The sequence below is a fragment of the Hyperoodon ampullatus genome (genome assembly GCF_949752795.1).
Source record: "Hyperoodon ampullatus genome assembly, chromosome: 2".
NCBI classification, from domain to species: domain Eukaryota; kingdom Metazoa; phylum Chordata; class Mammalia; order Artiodactyla; family Ziphiidae; genus Hyperoodon; species Hyperoodon ampullatus.
In genome coordinates this window covers 123,226,625-123,243,396 of record NC_136915.1, presented here as the reverse complement: position 1 = coordinate 123,243,396, position 16,772 = coordinate 123,226,625, and the positions used below count along the sequence as shown (strand labels likewise).

At 36.2% G+C, this 16,772-nt stretch overlaps 1 protein-coding gene across 3 annotated transcripts in view; it reads left to right on the top strand.

The window, feature by feature from the left end:
• The window catches only part of TMCO1 (transmembrane and coiled-coil domains 1), a 77,754-nt gene that overhangs the window by 15,040 nt on the left and 45,942 nt on the right, over positions 1-16,772 (top strand). For all 3 annotated transcript variants that reach the window (XM_079698387.1, XM_079698385.1, XM_079698386.1), the window contains exons 4-5: positions 6,828-6,874; positions 8,230-8,297. In XM_079698387.1, the coding sequence (XP_079554513.1) occupies positions 6,828-6,874; positions 8,230-8,297 (115 nt within the window). The remainder of the gene's footprint in view (positions 1-6,827; positions 6,875-8,229; positions 8,298-16,772) is intronic.

The following is a 16,772-nucleotide window of genomic DNA, read 5'->3' as shown; positions in this document are numbered from 1 at the left end:
AGCAATTCCTGCAGGCAGAGTAAGCCCTGGGATAAAGCCAGACATTGGGCTCCACTATTAATTTATAGTACTTCTCTCTCTTCTGTTGTTCAACTTCCCCACTTTCTCTGCAGTGCTTCCCTAGCATTTAATTTTTGCCTGTGCCTAACTTTGGCTTGTCTCCTGTGGTTCTTTCTATATCAGTATTACTCATAATGTGCTCTCTAGGCCACCCGTATCAGTATTGCTTGAGATACTTGTTACAAATGAAGGGTTCTGAGTCTTACTCCCAGGCTTTACTGAATCAGAATTTCTGGACACGGGACACAAGAGCCTGCTTTTTTAACAAGCTGCCCAGATAATTTTTAGACGAACTAAAGTTCAAGAGCCAGTTCTACATTACTATTTTGCTGTTTCTGCTCCCACAGTTAAATGATTTACTTTCCCAAGATTTTCTGGTTTAAATTCCTGCAAGAAGGAATCTAACTAGCTCAGCTCATCTTTTTATGCCATAGGTCATGGGTAAGCCTATGGATTGGCCTCCTTTTTGGTCAGTAGTGGCAGGGCAGGGGGTGTTAGGAATCTTCATAAGGTTGAAACTCAACAGAGACTATGATGAGAGGGAGATATTCCACAGAAGGTGGCCAGAGAAGGGAGAGCAGGCATTCTGAAGCTTTGCTGAATGGGGTGTGTATCTCCTTTCTTGGTGACTTGGAAATATGGGAGGACATTTTTGAAATTTATTTGGGGCCCTGAATTAATATATTTATTCTAGATGTTTATCTATGCTATTTGGATTTTCTATAAAAGAAGGCTGTATCAGGCATTTCATTTAAATTTTGCTTCTCCCAATCTACATGAAATTTTAAAGGCATGTTATTAATTGGTCTTCCATTCAAGACAACTCAGAATATAGAAATGCCATGGCATACCTAACTTTTAATCTATAGAGAAGCATCTGCTATTTTGATCATCTCTTCCTTATTTGAAAATGTTCCCCATCTCCCAAACTGTCGGTTTGATCAGACTACCCAGTTGCCCTGTGAGTACTTTAATTGATTTATATTCTTTGACAGAAAAGTCACTGGTTATTTATTTTTTATTTTTTTTATTTTATTTATTTTTTGCGGTACGTGGGCCGCTCACCGTTGCGGCCTCTCCCATTGCGGAGCACAGGCTCCGGACGCGCAGGCCCAGCGGCCATGGCTCACGGGCCCAGCCGCTCCGCGGCATGTGGGATCCTCCCAGACTGGGGCACAAACCTGCGTCCCCTGCATCGGCAGGCAGACTCTCAACCACTGCGCCACCAGGGAAGCCCTATTTTTTTTTTTTTAATTTTTTTGGCTGCATTGGATCTTTGTTGCTGTGCGTGGGCTTTCTCTAGTTGTGGTGAGCGGGGTCTACTCTTCGTTGCAGTGTGCGGGCTTCTCTTGCAGTGGCTTCTCCTGTTGTGGAGCACGGGCTCTAGGTTCGCAGGCTTCAGTAGTTGTGGCACGTCGGCTCAGTAGTTGTGGCTTGCGGGCTTTAGAGCGCAGGCTCAGTAGTTGTGGCGCCCGGGATTAGTTGCTCCGCGTCATGTGCGATCTTCCTGGACCAGGGCTCAAACCCATGTCCCCTGCATTGGCAGGCAGATTCTTAACCACTGTGCCACCAGGGAAGTCCCGTCACTGGTTATTGACTAAGGTAAATGATGACGTGTTCCTTTCTTAGTTAAATTATATTATCTTATTGTACAAAGCCTAATGCTGTCAAATAAAAATGTGTGATAGATTGGCTTGAGGTTTGTTCATTCTTTGGTCAGAATGGATGTCATCGTTGCTACTAGTGTATTCCAATAGCTACAAGAAATGTAGCTTCTTTTTAATTGGAGTATTCCCTTTTAGAATTTTAATGTTTCCTTTTGTCTATCATCTTGGATAATAAATCATCCTAGAATATAAATATATCTCCTTTATACTTCCAGTTTTTCTCTCCATGAAATTTCCTCAAATTTCATAGAGAGTGTATTCCAAAAGTTCAGTAGTAAAAGGGTGTATAGAATTCCTTTCAAATGGAGGAATTGAGGTATGATTCTCCTCTGTATTAAATCCTGAGGTTCTGAATGGCATAAAGAATAGTTCACACAGGACAAGTGAACACTGAATGACATAGAATATTTATTTCCAGCACTCGGCTTGGAACCTTTAAATTCTAGATCTTCAGGGGAGGTGTAGAAGGTTTTAGACATACGTTTTATCCCTCCTGATGTCAACATAACAGTTGAAAGGTGGGTTGGGAAGTACAACCATCTTGGAAGACTTGGGCTTCTAGATGTTGAGTTTTATCAAAGGAGAAAACTAAGGGCGAGTGAACCTTAGGAGGGGTTCACTAGCTATACTTCTTTTAAGTAACACACCACCGAGATGAAAATAACATTAGACTGAGACAGTGACTTCCCTACCTTATTGGGGCCAAGAAACAACTTTTTGAGAGGAGTTATGCTAGTTAACTGACAACAGTTAAGGGCTAAGTTACACACAGAGCAATAGAGAGCCAGTCAATCACTTTTACTTATTTCAGTATACTCTTAACTATTTGGGGTACTAGAAGTTAAGAGTTAACTAGCTAGCTTTTTTATTGCATCATCTCAGCCGAAACTGTTCTCATAATTACATGAAGCATTATGCTCAAATATTTGATTGCTGCTAATAAACAATATAAAGCATCATTTCAAAATAAAATGTTTGCACTTATTTTACTTACTAATGTGACTTTCCCAGAAATTGTTCACTTGAGGAAACAAAGTTTCTTGATAAGGGAAAAACAGGTTGTTTTAAAAAAGATACTTTTTTCAATACAGTTTATTAGAAGTTGGATTATTCTTATAAAACCATGTATTACATGGTGGTTATATTGACGAACCTGTCTTCATAAGCTTATTTAACCCATAATGTAATGTAAAAACTTTATTTTTAGGGACAATAGTTGGTTTTGTTTTTGTTCCTCTTTTGTATTACTGGTAATTAAAAGCAAAATTGTTTAGGAAATAACATTTAAAATTTACGTAAATCATTGAGGCTTAAAGAAAAGTAGATTTGATTACAGTATGAGAGATAGAAACTCTAAAAGGATGTTTTAAGTACTTTTAAGGACTTAAATGTTTCATTTCTCATTGTGTCTAACAGAATATCCTTGTAAAACTTGAATCGTATATTTTAAAATAATGAGAATGAATAGAATAAATCTTTGCCTAGCAGTTTTATTAGAGTCAGGGTTTGGTAGTCATAATGGAAGAGAGATAGAGAAGGAGTTTAATAATTTTCTAAGACCGGAAAGAAAATAAAGAGGGTAAAAGAGAACGTGGGTATTGAGCGAGAGAGAGAGAGAGAGAGAGAGAGAGAGAGAGAGAGAGAGAGAGATTGATTAGGAGGATCTGAGCTACAATTAACTGAGCTGGGAATGGAGAAAACTGAAAATGGAAAAACTTTAGATTGGGCATTGGGGTTACTGGGGAGATGGGAGGTATATAAACCTAACTGTGACTTTATGGAGATATTTACAAGTTTATTGTTCATAACTTGGGGAGTACCTGAAATTGCTTCCCTGTTGGTAACATTTCTATTAGATCAGGTTTGCTGTTACCCACATGGGCATTTCAGGATTTCTGAAAACTCTTTCATTGTCTAGGACTTTAAATGTTTAAGTCCTTGTAGTGTTTATGCTTCTTGAGGCATCTTAGCATTTCCTACCAACTAAGCACATCAAGGTCACAAGAAACTTGACTCTGTTTCTTTTATCCCCTCCAAAACCAGACGAATGTTAACTTATTTCTGAATTATTTGAAACCAGCAAAACCTACTTTATTTATATATGGTGGGCACCTAAAAACAATTTGAGTTGAAAAATCTTCAGGAACCAAGCACAGTAGTGTTGGGATATATCATAAACCTGTACTGCTGTATTCTTCTTAAGCCATGTATACATACAGTCTACCTTGACACTACCTATGGTTAGAGCTTCTGTTTGGACATAATTGAAAAAAGTGGAATAGAACTTCATAAAAACTATGTCACTTTAGTGTCCTCTCAGCCTTTCAGGCTTTAAGTGCCTCTTCAGGCTACCAGCTTTATCAAAGACTCCTGTCCCTGGAAAGGGATTTTTGGTGTATGGTATCTTCAGATCAGCTTTTATTATATTGCTGATTCATTAAACAATATTGAGCATATACTACAATACTGAGCGACTAACTACTTGCCAATTACTGAGGATACAAAGATGAAGAAGTCCTTGTCCTCCAGGAGCCTGCCATCTAGTTGCATTGTTAAGTACATAAACAGATCATTATAACAAAATGTATAAACTCGGTGAGTATAATGATAGAGATGTGCTTGGAATATTCTGGAAGCATAAAGAAAGGACTTCTAATCCAGTGTCTAGGACTGCATTGTCCAATACAGCAGCCTGTAGCTACATTTGACTGTTCAGATTTTAAATTAATTAAAATTATTAATAAATGAAGTTGAAATTTTAGTTCCTCAATCATACTGGTCACATTTCATTGCTCAGTAGCTACATGGAGCTAGTGACTACTGTATTGACAGCACAGATGTAGGATATTTTCATAATTGTAGAAAGCTTTTTAGAATAGTATTGCTTAAGGAATCAAGATTGTCAAAAGGAGGTGACACAAGAGCTGAGGCTTAAAAGTTGAGTACAGGCTAGCCAGGAAAGGGTTTGATGGGGTAGGATAAAACAGTCTAGGTGGAAGTAGGGTAGCCAACCACCCCAATTTGTCTAGTCCGAGGAGTTTGTTGGGATATGAGATTTTCAGAGCTAAAACTGGAAGAGTCCAGGGAAAACTGGGACACTTGGTCACCCAAGGTAGAAGAGACTTTATGAACAAACACTGAATCAAGAGAAAAGCATCGTATATACAGGAACTTAAAGTTGTTTGGTATTGCAAGAACATAAAAATTTATGGGAGTGGTTGGAAATGTGGCTGCAGAAGTAAACAGGGGCCAGATGCAGGACTTGCAGGTGGTAGTGAAACATGATCTTGGGACTTCCCTGGTGGTTCAGTAGTTAAGACTCCACACTTCCACTGCAGGGGGTGCATTTGATCCCTCATTGGGGAACTAAGATCCCACATGCCGCGTGGCGTGGCCAAAAAAAAAGAAACATGATCTTGTAGGGGTGAAAAGACATGGAAGGATTTTAAGCTGGGGAGTATCATGATTTTGTTCAGTTTTGCCTTTTAAGTAGATCTGACTGCATTTATGTGGAAGATGGATTTGAGGGAACAAGTTTGGAGGCAGATCTGTTAGGAGACTTGAAAGTAATATAGGTAAGAGATGTTAGAAATCCTAACTAAGGAAGTGATAGTAAGGAGGAGGAGAAGAGGTGGATTTCATAAGTATTTATGAGGTATAATTAATAGGACTTGGTGTTTGATTGAAGATAGAGTAGGGAGTCAAGTATGTGCCAAGGTTTCTAGCATAGATGCTTTTCTATACCTTTCTTTTCATGTCTCAGTGGTAGTCCTTTTCCCCCTCTACTTGGTTTTACGCCTGTTTACCTTCTAGTCATCCCAATCTTCAAACACCCAATTTTAAAAAGTCTTATTGCATTTTAAGAGGGCTGCTCAGGCAGAAAAAGAACTCTAGCCCCTGAGATACACCTTAGTTCCACCCCATTTTGTTCATTTTCTTCCATATATCTTCATAATCCTCACTTTCTCCTGCCTGTATCCTTTCCTCCCCGGGAGAACAAACTGGATAGGAACAATTTAGGACAAGGAAGCGTATATTCATCTCACCGTACATTGTTTGGAAACTACACTCCAGTCTGCGGTTCCTGTAGGCCTGTTCTTCCTTCCTTTCCTTTAACTGCCTGAACTTGCAGCCCTCACACCAGTTTCATATATTCCAATTGTATATTTTTTATTTTAGAGGGTATTATATTTTAATTTCATAATCTTCCTGTGAGGGTGAGGATTTGTGTGTGTTTTGTTCATTCATTTATCCCTGGTGCTCAGAAAAGTGCTCGGCATTTAGTAGGTAATCAATAAGTATTTGTTGAATGAATTGATCCCGGTGATAAAAATGCATAATCAAAGAAAGCAGTAGCATAGTATATATAGAGATCATTGGGTTGGGAGTTGGGAACTTGGATTCTCGTCCTGGCTTTGGCCTACAGTACCTGTGTGGTCTCTGAGAACTCACTTCTCCTTTGCTGGGCCTCAGTTTCTTCATAAGTACAATAAAGTCCCTTACGTTGATGCAATACAGTAAATAAGGTCATTAATGTACAGCTGAGACTTCTTTAGCGGTTTAGGTTCTGTGTATATAACAATTTTCTTGAAATATATGTCAAATTTCCTAGCTTTCCAAGTGACTTAACTATGAAACTATGCTTATTTTTAGAGTGATTTGACTGTAATGTGAAAGAACCTGAATCTTAAATTCATCTTAATTGGCTTTTAATTTTTAGACTCCATGCTCTCTTAAAGAAACTGAAAGGGGGGAAAAATCATAACAGATGGGTAATTAATACTTGAAACCTAAGTACAGTCATTATGGTTATACTTCCTTTTGATGTAACGTAAGAGTATATCTTAATGTACAGAGTACAGACACTTAAAGTTTAAATTAAACTTTAAATATTTTTATTTATTTAATTTGAACTATTTTGGTGCACTGCTGCATTTGAATTTTCTATTAGTACAAAGTATACAGTATTCCATGTATTCAGCTTATCTTATTAAGTGATACTGAGACAGAAGTGCTATTATAGTCATCAGGCAGTGACAGTTTAACATCTGCTTTGCGCTCAACACTGTGTTTATTAACCAGTTCATTAATTCTTTGCAGAGCGGCAAGAAGAGAAACTGAAGAATAATAACAGGGATCTATCAATGGTAAGAGTCCTAAATATAACTTCATGATAAACCACATGTTTTTCAGCAAAAGACCCTGGTTTTCATCAAGTACACTGCACTTACCTTTTCAGAAATTTATAGTTATGCAGGCTATAAATAATATCATGGTTGTTCCTGGACCAAATAGAAGTGAAAATATGCTACTGGACTGAAGCTTCGTGTTAGTAATATGAATAGCTTTTTTTTTAGGCTCTCTCGAAGTCATAATTTGTCACTTTCACACAGTTTTTATTAGCTTCCCCCTTATGTTTTCAAATGAAGTAGCTTATTTTCTTTTTCTTCCTCATGTTATTGCTGAATCTTTGGCTTTATGGTGACCTGGTAATCCCAAATAGGAGTTGGAGCATCATAGATGGCCTTTATTGTGGCCTTTATTCTTTAAGAGGCCTTTTGATCTGAGGGTCAGGCATATCATAAAGTGTAAGGAAAAGTGATTTTATTAGCCATTTACTCATTATTTATAAAGAGTAGAGTTCAAGCATGTCTTTCTGAGATGTAGGTAGGCTAATTATATGGCTTGACTTATTTTTCTACTTAATTTCTATATATTCAACACAGGACATCTAAACTGTACAATAGTTGTCTTTTGCTTACCAAGAGACCTTTGCTGTATTATTTTATCTTCTGTTTCTTGAAATTCTTATTAAGAAAGATCATAATTTAGAAGTGCATTTTTTTGAAAATAGCTTTTCTGTTGTCGCAATTATTACATGTTCATGAGACCAAATTTGGAAACTGCAGAAAGAAGAGATAAAAATTGCTGATAAACTGTTCATCTTAATCTTTATGATCTTTTATTTGTTTATACTTTTATGGCACATGTAATTAAGAAAGAAGTTAGCTGCAAGAAACAAAATGTTTAATAATGGCTTAAACATATAAAAAATTTTTCACTTGCTCAAGAGGTGCAGAGGTTGGTAGTCCTGGGCTGCTGTGGCAGCACAGTAATGTCACTAAGGACTCAGGTTAACCTTCCTTAGCTTATGGTCGTTTGGTTGTTTGATGGTGCTTTACTGTCAGGCATTATGTTCTTCATTCCAGGCAAGAAGTATGGGCAAAAGGCCTAAAGGGATGCTAGCCAAGTTTGTCCCTTTTAAAAGTTCTGGTTGGTACTTACATCTTATTGGCCAGAGTTGGGTCATATGACCACCCCAATACTGTTCATCAGAAGCTGGCAAGGAGAAGAGGCCTTGGAGGTGGAGGGTGGGTTAGCCAATAAACAGCTTTTTGCCAAGGAGCATCTTTTAAAAATGACGTAAACCAAAACCTTTGGGGTGTGCTTTAGTGGTGGTTTTTCTCTAGTGTAAAATAACAATTTGTTGGTTTCCTTCCAGGTTCGAATGAAATCCATGTTTGCAATTGGCTTTTGTTTTACTGCCCTAATGGGAATGTTTAATTCTATGTGAGTAGCCTTTTATATGGTTTTATCTAAATATTGCTCTATGTGTGTATATATGTGAACAATTAGCTTTTTTGGTAATATTTTGATATTTCAAATTTACAGAAGAGTTACAAGAATAGTACATTGATTAACCAGATTCACAATTGTTAACATTTTGCCTCATTTGCTTTCCTTTTTTCTCTGTTTCTCCATATCATATATGTACTCATTCATACATTATTTGTATATTTTTCTGAATCATTCAAGAGTTCGTTATAGGCTTCATGCCCCTTTACCCATAATTACTAAAGTGTGTATTTCCTAAGAACATGGACACTCTCTTACTTAACCTCAATCCAGTTATCAAAATCAAGGGAAATTTAATTTTGATGGAATACAATTATATAACTTTTTCACCCTCTTAATATTGAGGATATCTTATGTGTAAGGCAAAGACTAAGGTTTTATGGGTCCTCTAAAAAGAAGTTAATATGTCTCCTGGGTTTTTAAGTTCCTTACTAACAAACTGCTTCAAAATGAAGGTAGTCGTACAGAGATGTTTTGACTCTTAAGATAGAGTCTTAACAACTATAACCTTGTTTAATGATAAGGTAGGTTACTGTTGTCTAAACTAGCATATAGCAGGCCTGAGTAATTGTGGGACTGCTTTTGACAGAAGCTGGGAAAATATCCAGAGATGACAAGCTGTCATTTCTTACCTTTCAGAGCTCTCCTGAACTATCCCACACATTTTCCTCACTCACTCTTTTCCTTCCCTTTCTCCTACTCTTCCTCCCCTGCTTCGTTTCTACCTGTCTGTCTCTTTCTCTCCTTGTACCCACCCCCCGCCCCACCTCCAGTCTGTTCTCTTCCCACCTGTCAAGGGCCTACTTTGTGCCAGGCATTGTGCTAAGTATCAGAATATAACAAACAAGATGTGTTCCCTGCCCTCAGTAATATCAAAATTTTATAGAAAGAAGGACAAACAAATCAATACATTGATGGATGTTACAATAGATGTGTATGTGTGTGAAATAAAGCAGGGGGGAAAAAGGGAGTCGTTATTTTTACTTAGGTGAGGCACCAAAGGGAATGTCCAAAATGATTTTAATACAAAATTTCCACTTAACTCGTGATTACTAAAATCATAGACCTTTAGTGCTGAAAAGGACCTTTGGAAGATTAAATAACTTGCCCAAGGTCTCTAGAAGTCTCATAATTTCTAACTTATAACTCTAAACTCAGTATCCTTTATTCACTGCTATGCTTTCTCTCATTTCTTGGGTATATATCACCGTGGATTACCAAGCAAACCAAACACTGAAAGATTTTGTAGTTAACTAGTAAGCTTCATTAGTACAACTCAAATACTCAAATATTCTTTAATTTGTCACATTCTGGACAGTATAGAGCTAGCTAAGTACTCATCTATATTTTAAAAATTTGATGCTTAACGTCTTATTTTTCTCATACTTCTGATTTTTAAAATAATATTTTTATAGGTTAGTGGTGTGTGTGTGTAGAGCTATTCTTATTGGTCTTGGCTTTATTGTGTGATACCTACAATAAATTTGAATCACTGCTTTGCTTGAAGTTCAGCATTTGATTTTATTCCTTAGTCTTATGTACAGGTGGGTTCTAACGAAATAGGCTGATTAAGAAAGAACTGTGGGGAATATAGCCAATATTTTATAATAACTCTAAATGGAGTATAATCTTTAAAAACTGCAAATCACTATGTTGCACACCGGAAACTTATTTAATATTGTAAAACTTATGTATACCTGAATTTAAAAAAAAAGAAAAGGAAGAAAGAATGGTGACCATTTCTACCAGTGGTAATGCTACCTTATATTCATGTGGTTCCCTTTCTTAATGTTATTTGTGAACGTATCGTGGTATGAATGGCTGCTCTATAGGAAGGGCATCTGATTCAAATATATTTTTTTCCCAATGCTATATTTTTCCCTCAGGTGTAACCTTTTATTACATTTTTTTCTGTAATCATTGAAGTAATAAATTCTTACTGGAAAAATTCCAATAATATATAAATGTATAAAATATAAAGTAAAGATCACTCTGCCTCCCTCAAATGAGTGCGTGTCCTTTCAAGATTTGTACTTCTTCTCTCCGTATACAAACATTTAGATATTTGTATGTATTAATTTTTATACCCCAAAATGGTTGTTTTGTAACCTGCTGTAGTTACCTGTGATAATTTTTTAAATACAGTATGTGTAACTCTTGCATAATCATTTTTAGGGGATTTTTATTTTTTTTTTAATTTATTTTTTTGGCTGCGTTGGGTCTTCATTGCTGCATGCAGGCTAGGATTTTTTAAATTATTTATTTATTTGGTGGCACCAGGTCTTAGTTGTGGCTCGTGGGCTCCTTGGTTGTGGCATGTGAACTCTTAGTTGCAGCATGTATGTGGGATCTAGTTCCCTGACCAGAGATCAAACCCGGACCCCCTGCATTGGGAGGGCAGAGTCTTAACCACTGTGCCACCAGGGAAGTCCTATCTTGCATAATCATTTTTAATGTCTGTCAGTATTCCATTCAATGGATGTACCCTAACTTATATAATCTTCTATTAATCTTCACACAGAATTTTCACAGGTAGTATGTACACCAGTGTATACTTATTTTTTCCTCAGGCATATCCTAGAAGTATTGTTTAGGTGAAATTTTTTTTTTGGCCTTGCCACACAGCATGCGGGATCTTAGTTTACCCGACCAGGGATCGAACCCGCAACCCCATGCGGTGGAAGCATGGAGTCTTAACCACTGGACTGCCAGGGAATTCCCCTAGAAAGGTTTTTATTAATTTATATTTTTCGATTATTGCCCTCAGTACTTGTGAGTGGTTCTTTCTTCATATATTTGTCATCACTGGGAATTATGTATCTGTTTAATATTTGCAAATCTAATAGCTAAAAAATAATATTTCTTTTAAAATTTGCATTTCTTGTGAGAGGTAGCATCTTTTCATATACTTATTAGATTTATCTATTTCTAAATTTCTAGTTCATGTTCTTTCCCTTATTTTCTTTTTATAAGAATTTTTTATTTATTGAGACTATTAAGCTCTCTTTTTGAGATATATGGGCAATGTTAATTTTTATGTCAAATCTGTTACTCTTTTCTGTTATATAAATAGTGCCTTTCTCATACCAGATTATATAAATTTTTTTCTACTTTTTATTTTTTATATTTAAATTTTGTTTCATCTGTAGTTTTTTTTGGTGGTTAGTTTCCAACTTTACCAAGTACTTAGCTATTGTTAATACCAGGTAGGGAACAAATAATATATTTTCCCTGATGATTTGAAATGACTAGTTTATGATATATCAGGTAGCTTCCCAAAGCTTATGTAGTAGATCTTAACCAGGAGTGTGCATCAGAACCAAGTTTAAAAAGAAGAATTTTCTTATACTAGTAATACACAAGTACTTCTAAAAAATTCAAACAGTATAATGTAGAATAAAAAGTGAAAGTGAAACCAAATGAGCTGAAAACTTATGTCCACACAGAAACCTGCACACAGGTGTTTATTGCAGCTTGATAATTGCCAAAACTTGGAAGCAACCAAGATGTTCTTCAGTTGGTAAATGGATAAACTGTGGAACATCCAGACAGTGGAGTGTTATTCATTGCTAAAAAGAAATGGGCTATTGGCCATGCAAAGACATGGAGAAACCTTAAATGCATATTACTAAGTGAAAGAAATCAACCTGAAAAGGCTACGTACTATATGATTACAACTATATGACATTCTAGAAAGGGCAAAGCTCTGGAGACAGTAAAAAGGTCAGTGGTTGCCAGGGATTAGGTGTGAGGGAGGGATGAATAAGCAGAGCACAGAGGATTTTTTAGTGTAAAACTATTCTGTGTGATACTTAATGGTGATAAATATTGCTATACATTTATTAAAACCCAAGAGTGAACCCTAATGTAAACTGTGGACTTTGGGTGAAAATGAGGTGCCATTGCAGGTTCATCAGTTGGCAATTATTCATAATGCTTCCATAACCATCTGTGTGCAGGTTTTTTTGTGAACATGTTTTTAACTCCTTTGGATAGATACCAAGGAGCATGGTTGCCGAATGGTATTCATGGTTTTTTTCTGGTCTTTGTGCCCAGACCAGAAATTTAAAAATATATATATATATATATATATATATATATATACACTTAAATATATATATATTTAAATATATATAAACATATATTTAATCTATTTAAATATATATATATTTCTTATGTCTAGGACTGTGAGCACCTAGAAGTTAAAGAATGTATCTCTATTTTTATAAGCTGGTATGTGAAATTAAAAGTCTAGTACATTTTTTTTTTTTTTGGGGTGAGCAAATTCCAAGTTTTATTTCACATATATTGAAAAGCAGACATTTCAGATCTGATGTTCAGAATATCCAATCTATAAGATTAAATGCTATCTTCATATCCTCAGATAAAACGTCATTGTTCATGTGACATGACAGTCCAGACAATAGCTGGGATTGAAACCGAATGCACCCCTTTTTCTTTTCATTAAAAATATTAGCAAATAATAATTTAATCAAAATTTAATCATATTTGTATATATGAATTTTAAATTTAAATGGGAAAAAAAGGAAAAAAAATATAGGAAAAAAAAACCCACCGTCCCTCAGCAGTTCTAAACAAAAGTAATGTGGGTGTCAGTTATTACAGAGTCTAGTACATATTTTGATTGTATTGAACAATCACTATTCGTTCTTTGAATAATTTATCTTAGTTTCACCTTGATCATCTGTTTATTATAGAATGGAATACATTATCTCTAATATCCATTTTAGTCTTAAAATTGTTGATAAGAAAAAAGCCTCAAGTTAGACTAAGATGGGAAGGACTTGAGCTCCCAGATTGCCAGAGTAGCAACAAAAGGCACCAAATTCAGCTATTTATTTGTCTTTGGCTTCTCTTCTGGATCATTTCCATAAAGCTGAAACATTAAATCTTAGAAGTGATCTTAAAAGTCATTTTAACACATTACTTCTGTGTCAATACGGAAATCCCTCCAATAATACCTCTAGCAGATAATTTTCCATTATTTTTAATCATTTTCAATGATGAGGAGCTTGATGGTTTCTGAGATAATATAGTTTTACCGAGTAGTATTTAGGGTTTGAAAGTGGTTCCTTTTACTGGACCAAAATATGCCTGCTTGTTCTTATGAGCAGTGGTCCTGCCCTCTGGAACTGCAGAGAGTAAGTTCACTTAAAGAAATAATCGACCTATTATAAGCTTTCTCTCTCTTTGCACCTTTTTCTTTCTCTCCCTAACTCTTTTCATTATTAGGCTACACACTAGTAATGGTGTCTATTCTTAGCTATTCCTATGGCAAGCCTCTAATCTCCTGGAAAAATTAATTTGAAGGGTTTTTTCTTCATATTTGTGGCTGGTTTAAGGTCTCATTGGTACTAAATGTTCAGTTTCACATAAATGAATAACTCACTTATAGGACATGAAAGGTTTTCTCTCTCCTTTTTCTTTTAAAGCTTTTTTCCAGCTTTACTGAGATATATATATAATGACATATAATATAGAACATTGTGTATGTTTAAGATGTACAGAGTGATAATTTGATACACATACATATTACAAAATGATTACCACAGTAAGGTCAATTAGCAAATCCTTCATCTCACATAAATATCATTTTGTTGTGGTGGCGGTGAGAACAATTAAGACTTACTCTCTTAGCTTTCAAGCATATAATACAGTATTAACTATAATTACTATGCTGTACATTAGAAGCCCAGAGCTTATTCATCTTAAAACTGGAAGTTTGTACCCTTTGACCAGCATCTCCCCATTTCCCTCAACCCCCGTCCTCTGGCAACCACCAATCTAATTCTCTGTTTCCATGAGTTCAGCTTTTTCAGATTCCACATATAAGTGATGTCATACAGTATTTGTCTTTCTCTGTCAGACTTGTATACAGTATATATATCACATTTTCTTTATCCGTTCATCTGTCGGTGGACACTTAGGTTGTTTCTGTATCTTGGTTATTATGAATAATACTGCAATGACATGGGAGTACAGATCTCTTCGAGATAGTAGTTTATTTCAATTCCTTTGGCTAAATAGCTAGAAATGGGATTTCTGGATCATATGGTAGTTCTACTTTTAATTTTTTGAGGAACATCCATATTGTTTTTCATAGTAGCTGTACCAATTTACATTCCCAGCAATAGTGCCCAGGGGTTCCCTTTTCTCCACATCCTTGCCAGCATTTGTTATCTCTTGTCCTTTTGATAATAGTCATTCTAACAGGCATGAGTGAAATCTCATTGTGGTTTTGATTTGCATTTCCCTGATGGTTAGTAATGTTGACCACCTTTTCATGTACTTCTTGGCCGTTTGTATGTCTTGTTTGGAAAAATGTCTATTCAGATCCTCTGCCCACTTTTTATTTTTTTATTTTTTTTGCAGTATGCGGGCCTCTCACTGTTGTGGCCTCTCCTGTTGCGGAGCACAGGCTCAGGACGTGCAGGCTCAGCGGCCATGGCTCACGGGCCCAGCCTCTCCGTGGCATGTGGGATCTTCCCAGACCGGGGCACGAACCCGTGTCCCCTGCATCGGCAGGCGGACTCTCAACCACTGTGCCACCAGGGAATCCCTGCCCACTTTTTAATTGGATTATTTGGCGTTTTTTTGTTTTGCTATTGAGTTGTACAAATTCCTTATATATTTTGGATATTAACCCCTTATCAGATATATAGTCTGCAAATATTTTCTCCCATTTCATAGTTTGCCTTTTCATTTTGTTGTTTCTTTTGCTGTGCAGAAGTTTTTTAGTTTGATGTAGTCACATTTGTTGATTTTTGTTGCTTGTGCTTTTGGTGTCATATCCAAAAAAATCATTGCCAAGACCAATGTCAAGGAGCTTTTTTCCCTATGTTTTCTTCTAGAAGTTTTACAGTTTCAGGTCTCATGTTTAAGTCCTTAATCCATTTTGAGTTAATTTTTGTGAGTAGTGTATGATAGGGGTCCAGTGTAATTCTTTTGCATGTGAATATCCAGTTTACCCAGCACCATTTATTGAAGAGACTATCCTTTTCCCCACTGAGCATTTCTGGCTCTTGTCAGATATTAGTTGACTGGGTTTATTTCTGGGCTCTCTATTCTATTCTATTGGTCTGCATGTCTATTTTTGTGCCAGTAATATATTGGTTTGATTACTATAGCTTTGTAACATAGTTTGAAATCAGGAAGTTTGATGCCTCCAGCTTTCTCAAGATTGCTTTGCCTATTCAAGATCTTTTGTGGTTCCATATGAGTTTTAGTATGGATGTTTCTATTTTTGTGAAAAGTAGAGTTTTGATTAGAGATTGTATTGGATCTGTAGATGACTTTGTTGTTGCTGTTGTTTTTAATAAATCTATTTATTTTATTTATTTATTTTTGTCTGCATTGGGTCTTCGTTCCTGCGCACAGGCTTCCTCCAGTTGCAAGGAGCGGAGGCTACTCTTCATTGCGATGCGCAGGCTTCTCATTGTGGTGGCTTCTCATTGTGGAGCACAGGCTCTAGGCATGCAGGCCTCAGTATTTGTGGCATGCAGGCTCAGTAGTTGTGGCTCGTTGGCTCTAGAGCACAGGCTCAGTAGTTGTGGCACACGGGCTTAGTTGCTCCATGCCATGTGGGATCTTCCCGGACCAGGGCTTGTACCTGTGTCCCCTGCATTGGCAGGTGAATTCTTAACCATTGTGCCACCAGGGAAGCCCTATAGATGACTTTGGATAGTATGGACATTTTAACAATATTAACTCTTCCAGTCTATTAACATGGATATCTTTCCATATATTTGTGTCTTCTTCAGTTTCTTTATCAATGTCTTACAGTTTTCATTGTATATATCTTTCACCTCCTTGATTAAATTTATTCCTAAATATTTTATTGTTTTTGATGTAGCTGGGATTGTTTTATTTTTTTTTCATATAGTTCATTGTTGGTGTATAGAAATGCAGCTGATTTTTGTATGTTGATTTCCATCCTGAAACTTTGCTGAATTCATTTATTAGTTGTAAAATATTTTTTTTTTGGTTACAATTTCAAGTCAAAAATGTCAAGGAATAAAATGACTATATAAGATGAATTTGTTGGGTGTGTATGTTAGCAATAAGAGGGGTAAACATTTTGGGCTATATTTATTCCAGCCCTACTCCTCACAGTTTAACTCTACAGATGGAGAGTAGAGTGGCGTATGTAGAACAGTATACTGCATATAGCATATAACCAGGAAATATTAGAACAACTGTGTATAATACTTCCTGTGAGTGAATGGGGCTATCTCCTCCTGGAAAAGTTATTACAATACTTTGTTTTGCTTTTGTGAGGTTAGTAGATAAGAATAACTACATCAAGCAGATCTTTAAATATTTTCGTCATATCCTAGTAACAACAGTTCATGATTGAGCCCTTACCCTGTGCGAACTATATACTAGGAA